Source organism: Styela clava, chromosome 15, assembly GCF_964204865.1.
Source record: "Styela clava chromosome 15, kaStyClav1.hap1.2, whole genome shotgun sequence".
NCBI lineage: Eukaryota > Metazoa > Chordata > Ascidiacea > Stolidobranchia > Styelidae > Styela > Styela clava.
In genome coordinates, this window is record NC_135264.1 from 11,856,617 (window position 1) to 11,878,254 (window position 21,638).

The 21,638-nt window shown below is 33.3% G+C and overlaps 3 protein-coding genes across 4 annotated transcripts in view; 1 reads left to right on the forward strand and 2 right to left on the reverse strand.

Moving 5' to 3' along the window:
• Positions 1 to 925: 925 nt before the first annotated feature.
• Positions 926 to 10,994, reverse strand: LOC120333813 (coronin-1A-like). The gene is made up of 11 exons (XM_039401194.2): positions 10,716 to 10,994; positions 10,105 to 10,227; positions 9,380 to 9,509; positions 8,440 to 8,636; positions 7,884 to 8,003; positions 7,350 to 7,454; positions 6,544 to 6,686; positions 5,383 to 5,440; positions 4,816 to 4,933; positions 4,496 to 4,656; positions 926 to 3,768 (listed from the first exon to the last, which is right to left on the reverse strand). Exons 1-11 carry the CDS (start codon positions 10,887 to 10,889, stop codon positions 3,634 to 3,636), a joined length of 1,464 nt encoding a protein of 487 aa, XP_039257128.2. The 5' UTR covers positions 10,890 to 10,994; the 3' UTR covers positions 926 to 3,633.
• A 3,019-nt stretch (positions 10,995 to 14,013) lies between these two features.
• Positions 14,014 to 18,758, forward strand: LOC120333793 (DENN domain-containing protein 1A-like). Its single transcript, XM_039401166.2, has one exon. The coding sequence runs from the start codon at positions 14,077 to 14,079 to the stop codon at positions 16,183 to 16,185; it is 2,109 nt and encodes a 702-aa protein (XP_039257100.2). The 5' UTR covers positions 14,014 to 14,076; the 3' UTR covers positions 16,186 to 18,758.
• Positions 18,743 to 21,638, reverse strand: part of LOC120333778 (low-density lipoprotein receptor-related protein 4-like) — a 32,245-nt gene continuing 29,349 nt past the window's right edge. For both annotated transcript variants that reach the window (XM_039401139.2, XM_078120367.1), the window contains exon 33: positions 18,743 to 21,115. In XM_039401139.2, the coding sequence (XP_039257073.2) occupies positions 20,725 to 21,115 (391 nt within the window). In that variant the 3' untranslated portion in view covers positions 18,743 to 20,724. The remainder of the gene's footprint in view (positions 21,116 to 21,638) is intronic.

Below are 21,638 nucleotides of genomic sequence, written 5' to 3' on the forward strand. Positions count from 1 at the left end.
CACTCTGGTGTTTCTTGAAAAGGAGCTCTGCCAAATTGAATGATTATAAATGAAATATAATTTTTTGTATTTATAGTATGTTAAAATTATTCAAAAATGAAATTAACTGGTAAAATTGATTAAAACTTCAGATCATTTTTACCCAGTATCATAAGAAAAAAAATTCAATTTTTATCATTCTAATACAACTGTTTCCGGATATAGTACATTTACAAACAATTGTTGTCATATTAAAATTTCGTACGATTAGATTCATTGATGGGCTTTGTTGAAAGTATAGCATGAGATGTGTATTGTAATGACATTGGTAATTGTCCATTCATCGTGTTGTAGGCATAACTGAAGCCATTGGTTGGTGCGATGGAACATTTATTTCAATTAACATCGGAATGTGGGTAGATTTTTGTGTTTTCAGTGCTACCTTTCCTTCTGGTTTATGATGCTATTCATATAATTAATGAGTTGTTAACATTAAATACATTTTCATAACTCTTGTGCCTATTTTACATCAAGGGGAATAGGTAGCAACCAATTGAACAAAAACTGGCATGGATCAGATAAGGCCATCTGACAAATCGTTTTTGGATGCAATAAGGACCTAATCATGTATATGCATGGCATTGCTAAATTATTGTTAGGAATCAATCGAAATTATTTGATTCGAGATTCTACCAGATAACTTGCACTAAAGGGACGCAATAAGGACCTAATTATGTATGCATGACATTGCTAAATTATTGTTAGGAATAATATTAGCGAATCAATCGAAATTGCTTGATTCAAAATCCTTCCAGATAAGTCGCACTAAAGGTGGTGGCACAGTAGAATATTTCGATGTGCACCATCCCCAAAGTTTACAATCACATATAAGATTTGAATCCATAACCTGAAAACACTGTCCTTTTTGCAAGAATAAACACTAAAGTTTCGTTTTTATATTGTTATTATTCCTTGTATAATAATTCAGTGAGCAAGTAACACAAAATTCGTGGCAGCGGAATGAACTGAACAATCCTACAATGCAAAATTAGCTGAGTTAAAGAGCATACCATTTTGTAGTATCTCACACATACTTGGACAGTGCCATTCCGTTGCCACAATCTGGAAATTTTTATCATGGTTAATGAGAAAAGAGTTTATGAAATGGTACTACATGAGGAATTGTTGGAAGTTACAAGTGCTGATTACAGCATAATATTCGCTCAAAGAAAGGCATGCAAGTAAAATATGGCTCACTCTACTAAACTGTTGCTGTTGCAAGCTTGGGTTATATCTATGCACTCACTCAGAAGTGAGGAAACTCATGAGCAATTCCTTGCGGTGGTCAGATTAGATATAGAAATGTTACAATTCTATTAACGTTTATATAAAAAATCGATATGAATGCTACTAGTAATGAGTATTGTTTATCTGAAATATTTGCAACATTACGTATTTCGCCATCCGTAGTGAAAAAGTAAGGGGCGTCTCAACAGGATTATTCATTGGAATACTACTATGAGAATTTCTACATAGAATGGGCAGGAATTCGTAGGATTTACACAAGAAATAGAATATTGAGATACATTTCTGAATAGTTACCACTGGCATAAATAATCAAGTTATGCAGAATTTTTAAGGATTTCTATATGGAGCTATTCATTAGAATGTATTTGAAATACCGTAGATAATCATTTATCTAATAATAAACCAATTTGAGAACAGCCTTTTCAAACCTTACTCTAAGTATGGGTAATGAGTGTCCGTCCCATTTATACATACCATTGGCAGTTTATTCATTAGGATGACTAATAACTGAGCGGCTTTTGCAAGATTATTAATAATATAAAAAGTACTATTTGGTAAATTATGAAGGTGACTTGCTAACAGTAATCCTGGTAAATATATACATATACACATAATGTAAATATTAGATTTTTTTGGGGACGAGTCCAATCTTGGAGAAATTACTGTGCAATGAAATGATTTTACTGCATATTGTATACAGTTGTTTTAGTTTCTGGGTTTGTTGCCAACGGTAAATGTGGAATAAACAATACAAATAATTAAATTAGTATTCTTATAAACATAACAAATGTAAAATTGAAGCCACATTTTTCTACAAATCTTCAATTATTTGTAGCCCTATTGCATTATATCACAAACCAATAAGTACCAAGCTCACTTTTAATATTCAAAATCAGAGACAAAACTTTTTGCAGTTGCAAATTCATTCAAGTTTTTCTGACACAACAGATTGTCAACTTAGCAAATATGGTAATCAGTTTATGTCTGGCAAAGTTAATGCCTAGGATACATCATGATTAATTAAAATAAATACAAGGAACTTATAATTAATTAGTCAGGAAAGCCACACATGGAAATGAATGTCAGAAATTCAAAAACAAATGAGATACATGTAGAACATAAACAATACATCAGTAATGAGGCACCCTTGTGGGCATCCAAGCTAATAGCACGAACAACACATCAGTAATGGGGTAACATTGTGTGCATCCAAACTAATATGCAAATGTAGACATCTGCATGCTATATAACCGTTATTCTGAAAAATGATGGGGTAAAATCGGTCATCTTTTTGTTGTTGAAGTGTGCCATTGCGACTCAATGTCTATATACATCCGATTATATATAACATGCAAAAAAAGGAGGCAAAATTGTTCTCAATGCTTAGACACAGACCATAGTACCGATGATGATATGTTATTTACAATTTTGCTAACTTTTACTCAATTGCTTCGACTTATAATAACAGTAACAAAGTCTTCTTCAAATGTATAATTCTGGACATCATAATAATACATAAATCACTTTACAATTCCGTGAATTCAACCCTTAACAGTTCATATCGAATAAATTTTAGTTAAGAAGATATTTAATCGATATTCTGTTTGCAATACAATACCAAATATTTTAAAAGTATCAATATGCCTGATCTTTTATCACAAAAAATCCGTCATCGGTCTAATTTCAAAATTGATAATAAATGCATTTTGCATTTTGACATATTCATTGATTGGCTGCAAAAGACTCATTATTATTCTGTACTATATATTGTAGAAAAAAAAACACTGGTTATATTTCCGCAGAAAGGTACTATATATATATACTCTGAACCCTAACTCAAAAAATTGTTCAATTGCGATGGACGATAAAGAATGTTATAAATTTGAAATTGATTATATTTTTGCTACATACTGCAAATCAGCAGCTAAAGGCAGTTTCTGATCCATATATATGTATAAACGTTCCAATATTTAACACACAGTCCACTTGTTTTTGATTAGCTATTCAGTAATCAATAGCCTACCTAACATTTTGCTCTTTTTTTGGCTGTGGCAGGTAGCCTTAACATGAATTACAGTTATGAAAACTTCGTTGAAGTTGAATCAAATGGTAAATTGATGTACATTCCACATGCTTTGATGAAATTGTATGTTTTCGGTACAAACCCACTATGTGGATGCGGCTGATGAAGCAGTAAACAATATATGTGATAATCAAAGTGAAAAATTCTTATATGATATTGATAATCAATCTTTACATTGCTAAGTCGTAGTAGAAAAGATATTCTATTTTGGTTAAATTGCAGCATGGCTTTTTGTATCCAGCATTGTATTCTCATCGGTAATCTCACTCTTCCTCTTCTTCTGGTATAATTCCAGCTTTTTTCAACTGCTCTTCTAATTTGTTGACCCGTTTGTTCAGTTTACGTACAGTTGCTTTGACTTTCTTCATGTCCTCAAGCAATTCTGGGAAGTCAATTCCCTGTAGAGTTGAATAAAAATAGATTCTTCAATAAAGTATTTACTAACACGCAATCCTACATTATAATGCCTTATAGTCTCACCAGCTCAGAGCGAGAATTCTGAGCTGAGTGAGTGTATGTAACCTTACTTTAAACAAATTTCTATGAACAAAACGATTGTTGAATAAACTTGAATTACTAACACCTTCACAGGCGTGTAACGTCTACTACATAGGATAGGATTTACATATTTATCCCGGGGGAGAGGAAAGCCAATAAGACAGCTTATCCATATTTCGAACCACGTCCTCTCGTCCGGTTACCATTCCAAGTCGGGTATGGGATTAGTTATATTGTTTGTTTTCGGAAGCATGGACTTGGTGGTGGAGGAAGCCATAACCGACCAGCGGTTACGTGAACCACCCAACGACAGCGAGGAGTCCAGCAATCCTCTCGCACATAACCATCCCTGCATGGGATTCGAACCTGCGAACCCACGCAGAGTAATTAGAGGTGCGGTGGTGAGCGTGTTCCTAACGCTCAGCCCGTTGAGCCACACCGCCGCGCCAAGGAAGATGAAGGCCCTGTTGTGTTAAACAAGCTACTTAATAATCCAAATATCTAATCTTTATCAACAGATAAGTAGACAAGGGTTTCATACCCTTAAAATTTTATTCATCCCTGGTTTATTGTTACCCAGCTCAGGCAATAAACTCTTGCATATTCTAACAAACTAATATCACAGACCTCGGGAATTCCATTATTCGCCTGTTGTTGATGATGATAGCTTGGAGCATTTCTTGTTTTGTCTGTATTTTCCCCAGCACCACCTGCATCTCTTTTCGGTAGCGCTTTTCTCATTGGTCTTACATCTTTTTTTTGAGTTTGACATTGGCTGCCGTCGTACACTGTATATTTTGATAAAATTGTATTAGTCAATCTGAAACTTGTTTTGGAAGCTATTTTGCTTTTTCATACAACCAATCCAACTATCTAACACTCAAAATAGTAATCACATTTAAAACAATATTGTTTATCAGAATGGAGGAGTGTCCGACTACACTAACCTGTTTGAAAATCGTGTTTCAATGGACTGTGGTTTTTTCCATTAACCCATTCCTGGGAAGACATTGCCGGCTCACTAGAGCTACATTCTGGATATATATCCTTCTGGAATGTTTCCGACTGCAATGCAAGGAAAGACTCTGGTAATTCGAACAGTATTTTCATTATAGTATTTGACGCAATGTCCCTACTCATTAATTTATTAGCAGGGCTTAGCATTAGGGAAGCATGTCAAATTTTTTTAGATTTATCAAGGTGAAGTTGTAAATATGAACAACTCCATAGTCGAAAATTCAAATTTCAGTGGTGGTAAGAGTTCTAAGTTTCTGACTGAAACTAAAACTAGTGAAGCATTAAGTCGACTAAGCACTCTTAACAGACAAGTATATGCTGTGGCAAAAATTTGGTTTTCTCATAGCTGGAAGATTGAGTCAAAATTCAGTCCAAATGCCAGAATTCAAATCATAGTCTGTTGTACTCCCCATAAACTTGACTTAAGACAGACTCAAAAGCCGACTGAAAATATATAATTCCATCATAGCTATATTTACTCAAAATTTTATTCTTACTTTTCTTGGTACAATGAAGCTGATCGGCTCACATTTATCCGCATGCAATTTGTAGAACCTGTGAAGCATTAAGAAGTTTGAGACTTAAAAATTGAATAATGAAAGTTCAAAAATGAAATTTAAAACATCTAAAATGTTGTTTATTTGGTGAAAATGCTTTTCACCAGTAATTCCAATATTTGCAAAATTAGTCTGTATATTTTATGCTTCTGTGGCAGGTTAAAAAATGTGATTTAATAATATCAAGTGCGGTACGGTAAATAAAATTAGTTTTGCACCCTGGCTAATACGGCTAAGTAATGTTTTCCACTAGACTCAAAAGAACACTTTTTAATTCAGCGATGGGGAAAATAGTTGGCTGGCGAACAACTGGAAAATTTATTAAATTGTGAATGATACAAAGAATGACAATAATACGCGAGTTTCATGTTTCCTTTTTCTATCAATAAGCTGATCGATTAAGCGTCTCACGATATGTTAGTTCAATTATAAATCCAGCCGTGGCCTCACGGTTTATTAAACTGTAACTTTGTGATGTCATGTCTGTTTCCTTATATGGTAGCGTTGTGTAGATTTCAAAATAGATGCCACTTCCTTTGTTAAAGTTAATGAAATTGTTACAGCAATATAAACTTGATTTTAATAATAAAATATTCATGGTCCACTGATGAAGGTGCTCATTTTATCTACGACTTATACTTGGTGAAATAAAGTCATATAAGGGAAATTCCTTTAGCGTCCTCTACAATATACCTGCAAGAGTATCTCATCAAAAAACATAACAATTATAATTTCGGAATTTTAAAAATCTGAAATGCCTTTGTAATAGTAAATCAAACTACAATAGAATAATGCAATTACACTGAAGTATTAGGAAACGAAAACCTTAAAATATGAATCAAATTATGTTGAATCAGAAATAGAATTTACCATATTAGTGACACAATTTTAAACAACGATGATATAATATTTTACTAATCATCAGCAATTATGTAAAAAGCTATTTTACCTTATTAATAACCTTTTTTTTTAAAGGTTATAGATTAATGATTTTACTGTTACTAACTAACTTCAATTCAGAATAAATATGATATGCTATACAGAAAAATTACGATGACTAACTGACTAAATTTTTTATAATTGAAAAAATTATACTTTTACCTTGCGATTTCATTTAATTTTGGATCAACAGCATATTTCGGAATAAAACTCCCTCCCTTTTGACTACTGGTAGCAGGATGGGCAGCCAAGAAATAGAATTTTTTTTCGTTTTCAATTTCATAATATTTAACAACAGATTCGCCCTGAAAAAAAAAATTGAAATACAATGGTATTTAAAATAAAATATTCAAAATGAATGAATTTGTATTATTTTTTAAAAATTCATTCGTTATCTCAGTGTTGTCAATTTTCAGATATCTTTAAATTTTGCTCCAATGCTGAGTTCAGAAAACTCTCAATCAATATAGTGTAGCTGTTTCAAAATTGTTCGAGCATGTGCATGGCATGACTGCTGGGCCACATAAACATCTTCGGGTGAGCCATAAACATATTAAAGAATTGCTGGAATTACTGATAAATAGGTATAATTTGATTGAAGTGGCAATGAATTATTTTTGGAAACTGAGTAGTCTTTTTACTTCGGGTAAAAAAAGTGGAAATGCCTATTTTTGCGGAAAGAATTTTTTGTTCTTCTTTTAGTTTTTCCCTTGCATGAGAAAGTTGATGGGCTACAGGATTTTTGTGCAACAGAAGTGGGCCACGCAAGAAAAGAGGTTGAGAACCACTATCGGTTTTCTTTTTATTTATGAGTGCTTGTAACTATGTTTCAGGGAAATCGTTTCAAAAAAAATATTTCACAAGCGTATTTCAAAAAGTAGGACATCAAAATGTTGAAAATAACAAGAAAAATTCTAGAACACTTGATAAATTTATTTTTTATGTCTAAGAAAAAAACAATGTTTTACCTTTGCATATGTGAACAAGACATTCAGTTCCAAATCTAAATATGGAACAGGATTAGCACTCCCACTCCCAATGCTGATTTCATCAACCTCTTTCGTAATATCTTTCTGAAATTAATTTAAATAAAAACAGTAAAATACAAATCCGGCTCTGCATAGTTGAAAATTACTATCGCAACTGTAAATATTATGTTGTATTTATGTATTCAATATATGATAAATTTTACAAAATTCGGAACAAGTAATTTACTATACAGAATATATTTTTGAATATGAATTTTCTGAAATGGAATATCTAAAATAATCTATACACAGAAAGTATTGTGATTTCGTAGATAAGCAGAATAGTAATAAAGTAAAAAATGTAGTAGAGTAGTAGTAGAATCATGTAAAAATAAATATATTTTGTGTATTGTGTCGACAATATTAAAATCGACAATTTTTGAATAAAAATGTTCAAAATGATTCCTTTTCCTAGGAGTATACTACTATTAATATTATGAAAAACATTCTACATTATCCATAAGACGCACATACCTTGTCCCACAAGACAATCGACCTATTAGCATTTTTGTCTACTCCCACAGTAATAATGGCACCGCCTTTCATGAACACAACTTTAGTCGGTTTGGTTCCAAGATGGCATTGTTCGTTTGTCTAGTGAAGAAACAGAATGTGAGTGACACTCATCAGTAGGAAAGCCAAAATTTAATCAAGATTTTTAGTTTATATGGGTATCGCTGACTATCGATAAAGTGTTAATAATCTTTCCATTCATTGTTTATACCAAGTAAATAATTTGGACTGCGTGATGGCCTAGCGGGTAAAGCATTAAACTTAACTGTCATCGCAGATTACACATCTCAGGTTCAAATCCAGCTCACTCAGATTGTAATAAATTGAGCAGGCAATGCCGAATCGTAAAGATTCCTTCCAAAAAATAAAAAGTAACTCCTCACATATCGTGAGATATCAGTGGGCATTGTATAGGGCCTGCTTTGGAGAGGAATGTATGATAAGTGTCTTATAATATTTTCAGTCCACATGGTTATACTAAATTTGTGAGCTTAAATAATTCCTGCTACTTATCTACCTGTAACACTTCCCCAGTTCTTGGGTTGACGATTTGAAGAGCCATTTTCCTATCTATTTTAGTTGTTATGGCGATAAGACTTCCGTCGTAGTTCCAAGCCATGTTAGTTGGATTCTCACCAACAGGTATATCAATAAAGGAGTCCATGGAATCACATTCAGGTCCAATGTCCAATATACTGATGAAACTATCGAAACCTAATAAAGCACAAATAACATGTCTGTTTATGATATATGCCAAACAAATGGAAGCGCAAATCATCAAAAATAGTGTAGTAGATATAGCACTTATGCAGAGATGTGTTCAGAAGTGTATAGATTTTTAAAATTGAGTCATCAATCAGCTTGAGGGATGGAAAAATAAACATGACGATGGTCCGCATGTAAAATGATCATTACGTGATGTTGGCCTCTTGACACTCAACAGAATATATCTTCAACTCAGTTTGAAAGTTATATTCTAAAATCAGGTAATATTGATAATGTCAAAATTTCATCATTTGTTCAAAATTGAGCATTATCATGTCCTAATGGTGGATTGTATATACTAAAATCAGGTATTATTAATAATGTCAAAATTGTATCATTGTATGCCTTGCTCTGAGTGAAAAAATGTCCTTTTCTTTCGATTAATATGTGAATTAGCTTTAGGCAAATGTTGTTAAGGCTTCCGAAAGGCTTAGTTAAACATTAATAACTTTCGAAGCTGGTGATTATTTGATATAGAACAAAGTGTATAGTTTATTCTGTAAACAACACATTTCGAAGGACAGTTAAAAGGGAAATGGCGACTGGGACCATACCACAATCTCTACAGCTAACATGTTTTTAATATCTACGAAGTACGATTGTCACTACTAGTCTCTTGAAGCACATAGGCCATTTTATGTACAACCAGTTACAATGACCAATAATTAATAAACAAAAGCAAGGATACATACCTCCAACAGCCAATATATATTCAGCAGTTGGATGCCATTGAATAAAAGTAACCTTTTTAGTTTGCTTTGAGAAATGATACGATGGTTCGGACATCACATCCTCAAGTCCATCTTCAGGTATTGTCCAAATCTAAATATATAATAAAAACATGTGAATAATTTTTTTGTTTAAAATTATTAAACGAAGCATATAGCAAAGTAATGAATTTTGAGAAAATAGGCAATTTTATTTCTATAGACTAAATAATAATTTAGTTGAGATGAATCAATTCTATATGAAGGGAATTAATTTCCGGATAAAAAGTCAATTTTTTGTCCTGATATTCTGGGGTCGCATTATGGTCCGGCTACGCTTATTATTACCTTTGTACCCGAAAAGAGGGACAATATCGTGCCATTTCCATCAGTTTTTGTAAATCCGCGCTCTCACACTGTATCTCTACTGTGATTATTATTTTTGATAGTGCAATTAAGATAAAAATACAGAGCGCATTGGTGCTTATTAACAGACAAAAAGAGAAAAAAGGTAACACAATATTTCTGCCTTCCCTTTTAATGATCGGTAACAATTGGCTCTGCTTATTAGCCAGAAAATGCGATATGAAGTTAAATATTTTCTATCTAATTTTGCTGTTCAATACTCAACTTTTAATTTATCATCATCTTTAAACTAAATAAAATACTTATAGTTATAATATGAAACCTATACAGATGAAATACATTACATTAACATGTCCCGATTCTTCACAGCTAGCAAGTACATTATCATGGAATGGTGACCATGCCACGTCCAAAACCTTGTTTTTACAATCAATGTAATGCATGTTGTTTTCTTCATGACGACCAGTCTTGAAAAATATAAATAACGATAAATTTTGGCATATAAGATGAATTAGCCTATACATGCCTGTTTGTAAAAAATTGATTCGACAGAATTCATGTTTATACCAGGTGAGGGGGGGGGTGATAGGATGGCTAAATAGCACAACAAATCATTTCCCTTTCATCCTTATACCAGTACAGGTAGAGCATAGGATAAACATCTAACTAATAAATATCATCAGACCATTTTAGGCTTAGTTACTAAACAAATCAAAACAGTCTATTTTAAATCTTCAGCCTTATAACAATCAATCTCTATCATTATGTAAAAAAAATTGTTGAACATCCCAAACGTCCCAAATTAGAATTTATTCCTTTTTTAAATATAATATTCCACAATATGTATTAAAAACTTCTTGGATTTGGTCATCCATATTCTGTTGTCATTCTTACTAGGTCCTTGGATGATAAAATTTCAATTAGCTTGAAGAACAGTGTATCATAAATATCATACCTTATCCAATCCAATCACAAAAATTTTTGAATTTTTTATAAAAGCCAAAAATTTTCTGCTGACAGCACAGTTCGAATCTCCGGTCCCGTCTGGTTTGAATCCAGTATAACAGCCATCTGCCTTTGTATTGTTTCCAAACACATGACGAAATTTGCTCGATCTAACGAAAGACATGACTGACAGTAGGATATTCCAAAACACAAATAAAAGGTAGAAATAGTATCCTTACAAGATAATACTACTAATGCAGAAGTATGGAATCTAAAATACAGGTGTTGAGACATTTCAAATTTATGATTGAGAGTTATTGAAGCATGTGTATTCAGAATATTCTTATGGAAATGTGCCCGGACGAGGCTATAAAAACTGCTATTACAGTATTTTAAGAGGGTGTTAGTAAAAAAGCAAAATACACTGGAAGTGTAAGAATTTTGCATTTTGAGTTATACTCATACCAATAGGAGTTCTATGTTTATCCCCAAGAGAGGAAAGTTAATGACAAGTCTTATCCATTTTTTAACCACGTTTCACTCCGAACAGGACCCTGTACAAGCAGCCACTGATACCTAAAATATGTTAGGACTTAGCGGAATTATTTTATATTATTCAGAATCTTTCTAACACTAATCATATTTCAACTCCATCGATTTTAGGAACAACCGAATTATGTTATTCAAGCCAGAGTTATTTGGAATTCTTGGATAAGGAGCAACCCACACATCTCACGAAATAGCGATGTGGTAAGAACTGAATTGTAGTTTAAATAGTGATTTTTTGGTTTTTCATATCACACAAAACTATTGGAAAGAATCATTTTTCAAAATAATAAAGTGGAGTTAGGATAACCAGGAACGACCCGTTTAATCTGTAAAAGGATCGGACTTGATTCACATTATGAAATCTATTCCATGCCCTAAAACAATTAAATATTAACAAATAAACAAAGCCCCTGTATCGCCATTTTGTGAATCTCTTCCCGTAAATATATATAGCCTATAGATCAGGGGTCGGTTGCTCACTTGCAGCCCAAGTTGAAATCTACGGTACTCATCACCCTTTTTCGTTTAGGCATCTCCGTAGTGTTTTTAAAACTCTATCGCTTTGTGATGTCACAATATATGTTCCAGAATCCCCTTCTTTGTCACAATGCCTGTCTGGTGATTATCTCACATAACATAGACATGTGCTGGGCGCGCATTCTCAAACGTATTGGGAATTTCCTGCCAAAATTGGCTATAAAAGTGTTTGAAATCTCGTAACAATAGTAAGCTTAGTCTTAGAATATTAGATTTTTTTGGGAGCCATATGCCGTCACCAAAAGAGCCATATATGGCTCGCGAGCCATGGGTTCCCGACCCCTGCTATAGATGCTAATATTGGAAATTACTAACCATTGTGGATATAATATTGAACATATTACTGTATTATGAGGTCACAATGACAAGTTCAATTACTTTTGTTCAATCTAACTCCAGAACTTATTTCTAATCAGCATGAAAGTATTAAAAAAATAAAAATCTGAATACTGATTTATAAGAACTATCAGATCTTATTTCAAATAGATAATAAACTTATTTAAAACTTTTTAATGATTGAAACAAAAGTTTCAATTTTGCAAACAAACTTGGACAATTTGGATCTAAGAATTTTTGATTCTCAGTTTAAGTTATTTAAAGTAGGTTCAAAATATAGTAGCAAGTGGATGTGTGAGCCGCAAGTGCAGCAATAGATAGATGCAGTAAATACAGTTTTTCACTACCTCCCTACTCAATCAGAAATTAACATGGACACTATAACAGTATGAATTATTATTTTTTTAAATGAAACCAAAACAAAAATAACAATTAGTAAATACTGAAATAGGATTTGAAAGTATTCCATCATCTTATAATCAATCAAATATAAACAGTTTATTACTGCAGTACTGAAGATTTGTAAATGCTTAGATGACAAGCATACATTGACACTAGAAACAACAACCCAGTAGCACTCATTAAAAGAGATTCAGTGGGTACTGAAATTGCTAGTAACTGAAACACAATTTCCTTAATTTTCCCAATTAAATCAAAGTGAGTCAGATACTCTCATTCCGCCGCCCCGCCTTGTAGCTGCGAAATAATCTGAACTAGCCCAAAGTGCAAATAACTTCCCACATAAAACGTGAACCGGCAGATTGGGCGTGACGTCTGCGACATATCGATTTATATAAAGAAACATAAAGAGAAGGAGTAACATTTGATGAAAGATGGGTTTTTGTTTGTGATGATTACAAGAATAAACAGTGTTATATTCGGAATAAACTTTTGTAATATATGAATTCATGTTTTATCCATATCATCGCCAAGTTCGTTAATACCGTTTTTTTATGAAGATTTTCTACTCACTATTCCTGTCCTCCTATCCTATCCCTATTCTCCACACATTCATTTTGTCTGGTTACTCCGTGGCGGTACCTTGCGGCGAAATTGGCAATTCACGTTAGACAGGAATGCATACATACGGTACCGGTACCGGTATACAATATAAACATCCATCGAATATTACCGAATATTACAGTATTTCCTACGATATGGTACTGAAGTAGCGATCGATTGTGTGTATAACTTTATTAATTCATGTCATTTAACCCCGTAGCTGAAACAGACTGTAATATGACTGAGATACTGCTGTAATGACGTCAGGACGTCGGAATTCTGGTTGCTTGGCTCATCAAAGACAATACTGCAATAAGTACAATTGATTGGCCTATAAACAGGTACCGGTACCGGTAGTACCGATACCGGTAAAGCAGAAAATGAGTGTACTGTAAAGAACATACAGACATAAGCTAGGCTTCTTTACTGGGATGTTTTGATAGGCTACGGTACTGCAGTACTGCTGTACTGGGATATACAGATACTGAGATATGTAAATCATAGAAGCAAAACTTCCTAATCCTACCGTCCTGACTCCTAGTGCAGTCAGTCAGTAGCGCAATACAGAAATCTGGAAATTGACTTTTGGTATGGTATCACAAACTGAATTGTTTTGTTATTAGTTATTTTAAATAATATTTATATAAATCACATGCATCTCGATCACGATATTATTCCAACTTATTTCATTGATTAAGTGCATGCATTCGAAACCACTATTTCCTTATTTTTCTCTCAAAATACTACCATACTAAAATGACTACAGGTACTGTCAATTGATTTTAACCTAACTTCAATACAGCAATAGAATCAAATCCAATAGCTGGAATAACTGCTGAAAAATGTTGAAATACTGAAATATATTTGTGCTTACAGATATTTTTTTTTATAATGGAGCATACCGGTACATAATTGATATTTCAAGTGTTGGAAATACTTTATAAAAAATGGATACTCAAAATAGTGAAGAATCTAAAATCTTTCACTGCTTTTTCATTGCAAATTTGGGCATTGATGAAATATCAGCACCAATCTACTTTTATCCCAAAGATGCATCGGACAATAAAGAGCTTCGTCAATACCAGAAATTTTGTTTTCCATTCAAAAAATCTGACATATCTGCTATCGGCCAGAGACATCAGCATTTTGCGTTCATGTTGACTGATTTAGATAAAACTCATACATATGGTTTTTGTAAACTGGTGGACAGTGGTCGGCAATGTTACTGTTTTATTAGTCCTCTTCCGTGGTTTGAGATATTTTATAAATTTTTGAACTGTGTTCGGACTATTCATAGTCGAAATGATTTGAATACCCTCCAGTTACTTTTGGACGATTTGTACCTAATGCCGATACCAAAACCAAAAGTAATAGTTAATGTTAGCAGTTCGTTAACATTCTGCGCCCCAGATGAAAACGACCTGCCATCAATTCCCGAAAATCGAAATATGATGGAATATATTTCAGCAATCCATCCGAAAAATATGTTGGAAATATTCGCAGCTCTCATGTTCGAAAGGAGAATTATTTTTGCAGCGACCAGTTTGAGTATTCTGACCGGTTGTATTTTTGCGGCAGAAGCCCTATTGTTTCCCCTAACTTGGCAACACATTTTTATCCCTTTGTTGCCGCAAGATATAATCGACTATTGTCATGCACCAATGCCATTTATTGTTGGTTTACATGCTTCGCTATTACCATTAGTTCAACAATCTGCATTGTCCGATGGAGTTGTTATCGTTGATATTGATGAAAAAACTGTTATTACACCATATGATGATTTGGACAATATGCCAAGTGAAGCAACGTCATTTTTACGCTCGCATTTAGGAAAGCCAAATATAGCTGTCGGAACTAATTTAGCTGAAGCATTTCTCAAAACACAAGCAAGGTTAATTGGAGGATATAGGAGTGCTCTGAAATTCAGAATGGGTGAGTCTATCGTTTTTGACGACGAAAAATTTATTGAACTTCATAAAGTCGGAAGTCGCAGAAATTTTGCAGAATCGTTAGTGCAATTACAAACATTTAGAGAATTTGTTGACAAACGAATGGAAATGCTTAATAATGGTATCGGATTTCGTGACGCTTTCGAAAACGAGGTTACAGAATTACAACGTCATAATGGAGAAAATGGGAATGCAATGTATAAAGAATGGTTGACGGTTAGTCGAAAAGGAAATGAGTTTATTTATAACGTGAAAAAACATGCAAAATCTAATATGAAATCAGCAAGAGAAAGTGCGCGTCAAAGCATGCGTGATATGAAAATTGCAGTGAAAGAGATCCAAAAAGAAAAAGAAGCTTCTTCGCCTCGTCCATCCTCGTTAAAGAGCAGACAATCGTTACGTGAAAATATTCGTCCAATGAGGCCCCCACGTCCTCCACCACCTCGACCAATTCCAGAAAGTCCATCAGAATCGCCGGAGTCAAAACACAAACCCACACGACCCCCACCTCCAAAACCAACTCGCCGATATAATTTAATCGACAATGACTTTGATAGCATCAACAATAATAGAACTGTTAATAACAACAACTCGTTAGAAATCATGGCAACGCCAAATGATGTTACTCCTGAGCGGGAATCTAATTCTAGTATGCTTATTGACCTATCTGATTGGCAAACTTCCACTAATACCAACTTTGACAAATTGTTTAATAATGACGCTTGGGATAAAGCAGCACAAGGTCAAACTTCTGTGAATTCCGAGCAAAAAATGAGCGGTTTTGAAAACGAACTTTTCAATTTCTCAGAGGAAAGAACTCAAACTTCAACAACTATTCTTCCAAAACGTCGTACAAGTTCTATTCGCCGAGCCGAACACGTAAAAACTCGTCCTCTGCAAATTGTTGAACGTCAACAAGAATTAACTGATGGTGAACTTTTGTTGGGCCTGTTTGATAATAATAACAAAAGCTCTAATGAACAATCAAAATCATCCAGGGACTTCAATTGGGAATCTTTTGAAAATTCAAACACTAAAGATATCAAGACTAAAGTTTCAACTCAATCTACGAAGTCCATCGATGGCCCATTGATATCATTTGATTAGCTTCGTATCTAGGTCAAAAAAGATATGCAGAGTTGAAATTCATAAAAATTTGTTGAAAAATGGGTAATCTATCCAAATAGTAAGGATTTGGACTTTCCAAACTCAGTCATTCTATACATCCAACTGGTTACTTGGCCAAACTTATTTTGCTCTGTAGCAGTCACTGATATACAAGGATCTACTTTATTTTAGAAGGAACAGAATACTTTTGACTGAACTGAGAAAATTATTGAGAAAACAGTTTGGCTGAATTTATATGAATAATTGGATATTTCTAATGGGGCTGGCTCCATATGATATATTTTCATATAATGCTAGGGGTGAATAAAGCATAGTCAATTTTTATTGGTAAATTTTATAACAAACTTTGCATTAGATTTGTCAAAGTCAGACTAATGGTGGTGTACCTACTAATATCTCGGCATAAACAGTGCAGTGCACTTTGAGAAGTTAATATTATTTACTTGTCTTTCTTCTGGTTTGTATAAGTTTACAAAAGTATTCTCCATAATATAATAATTTTGGTATGATAGAATTCAATGTTACAGTTGGTTTGGATTATTTAAATTATATTCTATTGTATTCAAATATAACTTAATTACAGTGAAATCATGATATAAATTTGACCTGAATAAAATAGTATATTTTACCTAAAAATATAGTAATTTCAATTCCGCATTTGAACTTTTGAGTATATTTTCATGATTTTGTTCGAATTTTATTTCAAAAAATCTCTTGACATCCCAACCTAAAATAGTCAATGTAATATTTTTTGTAAATTAAATTATCTACCTAGCTGCCAATCAGAGTTTATTGACGTTGGTTTACTTTTTTTTCATTGTCATCCATATGCATTATATATTATTATAACAATGTTTCATAATGTATATAATATTACAATTTATTATGTTGTTAACGATATTTCATAACATTTAAATTCTACTACTACTAAAATATTCGCTTTATTCCTTTTCCATTAATTGTTTCGTTTAAAATAATCTATCATCTTGATAATTGTTTGGCGTTGTTCTTCGTTGTTGAAAAGTTGAAACAACACTCGCGCTGTAAGAATGTATTTAGCAGCAATTTAACCTTTAGTCATAGCATGAAAATGGAGGTAATTGTCACGTTTGACACCGCATCAGGATGCGTAATTATTAAATACCTGAATGTTACTTTCCTGTGATGAGAGTGTTGAATACATTCAGTTTAGAAATGCTTGAAAACTTATAAGTTGCAAGTTCATGTAAAGTTTGATGCATCAAATCTACCGGTATAATGGAAAATTACTGTTTCTAATGGAACCTGGCAGAACCAACCAGGCGTAATGAAACTACATGTTTAGATTTAATTTTTTTGGGGTCATCATTTAACTAAGCCTTATTGTTTATATTTCTGGGATAACGCTCCAAGAAATAGAACTATAAGTTTCATAATTACTGTTATAAAAATGAAAAAAAAAAAAAATTTAGCCGTTAAACTTCTGTTTGTGTATGATTGTACCCAAAAGTTTCAGTAATCTAGAAAACTTTGCGCAAAAGTTATTGTTCTCTCTGAAAAATGTTCCAAATGAACCGAGTTTTGTTTTTAGTGGTCACTCTGTGTGTACAAATTCAATTCTCATTTACTGTCAAAAATGATCATATTATGAAAGACTATTTCAGTGTTATTCATCACTGATATAGATTGGCAAGATGTTTAGTTCTTCGTTATAAAATTTATATTAATATGTATAAAAATGAATATGAACTGCATTACAATGAGTAATTCATTATTAATTACATTTAGACGCATATCGCAACCTGATGATATAAAACATTACCACGCTTTTTGAGTCATAACAATTTATATCAACGAAGTACCGGTATGCTGTAGGCATAAAAGTTAATATCCTCTGCCCTTTTTATATGATCTTTTTTATTAATTGGTGGAACTTTGTATTTCCCGCCCACCCCCTACTGTGCATAAAAGTAGTTTATTTATTTTAAGCTAGTCCCACTTTAGTACAGTTCAAGAAGTGCACAATGAGTATTATAGTTATATTAAAGAACTATGGCTAATACTACAGCAAATACAAAGCAAGATTCCTCCACAAAAACGGCAAAATTCTCCACGTAACGGTTGGGAACTGTAGGTATAATTGTCAATACAGAATTTCACCATGTTTTCAACCCTATTTGAATAGTAAATTTTCTCAATCAATTTTGCTTCAAATGGTCACATATTTTTCAATCTTCATTGAAACTGCCATGGCAATGGAATAAATATGCACCGTTCAATTTCAGGGGAAAGCTTCATATTTTAAATTTTAACCGTAAAACAGCTAGCACTGGCATAAACACAATTAACCAGTTCGATGATTCAGTTTCTGGCAACTTGTTTGTCAGTTGAAACCTTCAGCGTAAAGAATTGTTCCTCACAGCATAACACAATCATTTCCTGGTTTTGTTGATTGAGTCTCGAAAAATGTTTGGTTTCTATCCATGGTCCTATATAGTTTAAAAAGGCCACAGTCCGGTCCCCAGGAACTATCTACCTCTTCATAATTTATTAAACGTTTATTTTACAAAATTTATTTTATTTGCAACAATTGAACAATGAAATAGAGGCAGCAGGCGTCTTTATAAAAAACAATGTAAAAATACTGATATTAAATAAACTGGTAAAAGTAAGTAATGAAAAAATAAACTGCACATATGAACAAGGCTTATTATAATAAAAGTGATAGGCATTTACATTAAAAACCGACACATAATTATTGGTGGATTTTGATGGAAAACTCGGGTCTTTGAAGACAGCCTGTCCTAAGCATTTCATAATATAACATAATTCATTAGTTGAAACTTGTTGCAAGAGACTATACAACAAGGATTTATTTTGAACACAAGAGCGTAGCCAGCCCCAATTTTTTTTCTTGTATCATTACGTACGACACTCACTCGTGCCTTTTGCTCCGAACAAGACTAGATAAAAGCAGGCACTGATATCTTATAATATCTTGAAGAATTTCTCTACAGACTTACTTCGGTGGCGAAGTTATCCAAGGTATTATACATGCGCGCATTTTCATTTATCTCTATTGGTGAAAGGATTATTGATAGCAAGCCAGGGAAGTTATGTCTCACTGGAAATGCCGCAAATGTTGAACATTTTGTGGGGTGCATGGCCCTTCAGGGTCCCCTGGCTACGCCTATGTTTGAACGTATGCGAATCGTTATTTTTCTTTAGTAGTTATATAGCAAATGAGGTACAATACATAAGACGTTTTTGATGTTTTTCTTATGGGTCACATTGGAATTTCGTTCAACAATTTACTGAAATTTGTAGGCATTGATTATGGTGCTGATATTTGATCCAAAATTTGGCTGTTTTTCATTTACTTTTTGGGAACACTCTTATATGATAGTATGTACACACTTCATAGTCAATTATTTTAACAATTTGCCGCATTTGTTTGGCTTTTTAATATGCACCTATAAGTAATAAACAAATTGGATTGAGAATATATAGACACAGAAAATGGCAAATTTTCTGTGATACAAATGACAAATTGTCTTGGTAGATCTTGATTTAATTTAGTGCAGTGCAGCTTCTTCAAAAAATCAAATGTAAGTGTACCAATAGAGGGCTATGATATTAGAATCCTAGCTATGCTGCTTATTGACAAGAAGTTGATACTTTTTTTGAATTACCTTTTGAGATTGGCTAGTCTGATTTGTATTTATTGGAAATGAAATTGATCTATCGACTGAAATAAATCGTGATTTAAAAAGGGTTGACTTTGGCCCATTCTTAGTCGATGTTAATTTCGAATTATTATTTGGTGACTGAAGTCATTTTGCTCCATAATAAAAATACACACAATCTCAGTAATTCTGCGCTTGGCACCTGTACCCTCACACAGTAAGTTAAGGTATTTGGTCAAAAAAACTTAAATAACATATATACAAAATAGGAAAAATAATCGGAATGTTGCAATCTCTATAAAATATAAATTCAGAAATAGTTTAGTTGAAATAAAAGAGCTGGATGCCATCAATAAAACATTCAAATCACACTTGTTGAAGAAAGGAAGTTGGTATTTGTCACACTTTGTTCTCTCCTCAAATAAAGACCCTTGTACACCCACTACGAAGAGTTTATTTGGGGTTACGTTTCTTGTTACGTCCTTGCTATGTTTCAAAAAAATAATAGTATGACATATTTTGTAAATTTTTTCTACATTGAGACCCTTCCTGTTTTTGTGTTGTCCTCTGGGCCAGCTGATTTGGCCGCATTGTTTGTGGTATTTATATATCTTAAGAATAATATTTTATGTAAAAATATAGGACCTTCAGAAGTTATGTGCACCAAGATGGCGCACAACCTGAACATAGTATGTGTACCAGGTTAGAGTTCAGGTTGTGCGCCATACTTCGGGAGCGCCAAAATATATACCGGTATGTCTAACCCAAATGGACAGCTTACGATAAATCACATGACGGCCAAACGAAAGCATTCTGTAGTCTCATTTCATATTTATATAGATGTTTACAACAATCATAATTTAACATCTGAATCTGAAGTTATAACATCAGCTGAAATTAAGCTTATATTATCATGTACATCTTCAATGTTTGCAGGTTCAATCATTGGTGCTGATTCTATTTCAGTGTTTGAATTCGATAGATGTTCCGGGACATCTTGAATTTGTGGCAAAAGTTTTTGACGCGCCTCTTGATCGTGTGAGTCCTCCGCAGCACTTGTCGAACGACTACTCGACCTTAAGTTTGTCATTTTCATTTCGATTGCAGAAGCCCCTGAGCTTCTCATTTCTAGTCTTGTAAGAAGCGTGTTTTGGCTTCCTGTTGTATATCCGTGATTAAGTTGAAACGTAACGTCAATAGTATCAGCTTGAGTCCCTGTCCTAAGCTTCTTTGAAAGTAGATATCTGGTATTTAAAAAAGAAAAGCTGGTTATTGAAATGTATTTTTTCAAATTTTGATAATAATTTAGTTTCTCTGTAAAATAAACGCATTAACAAGCAGCAAACGATATAATTTAAAAAACATTACATCAATTCACCGAGGCAATGTGTAAAAAACCGAAGGTCTCAATATCTGCCATAACTGGATATAGGGATGGGCAATATAGAATACCGAATCCAGAGGATTCGAATCCCAAAGTATTTGAATCCAACGGGATCCGATAACAGGATTCGGTTTCCGGCGCCATGTAAGAACCCGTAAATGGGTAAACATCAAACCCTGTAATTTCAATCGCATATTCAGGACAAGAAGTCGGCGATATAACCTCACGCGAAGTCTCGTTATTGCACCATTTTTGCGTTTTCCTACTTTGCTATATAGCTAGCGTCATTTGTGCCGACTCACTGGTGATATTCCGATAATCTGAATGCAACAATCTTTAATTATTTACAGACGTGCCAAGTCATCCAAAAAAATGATGCACGT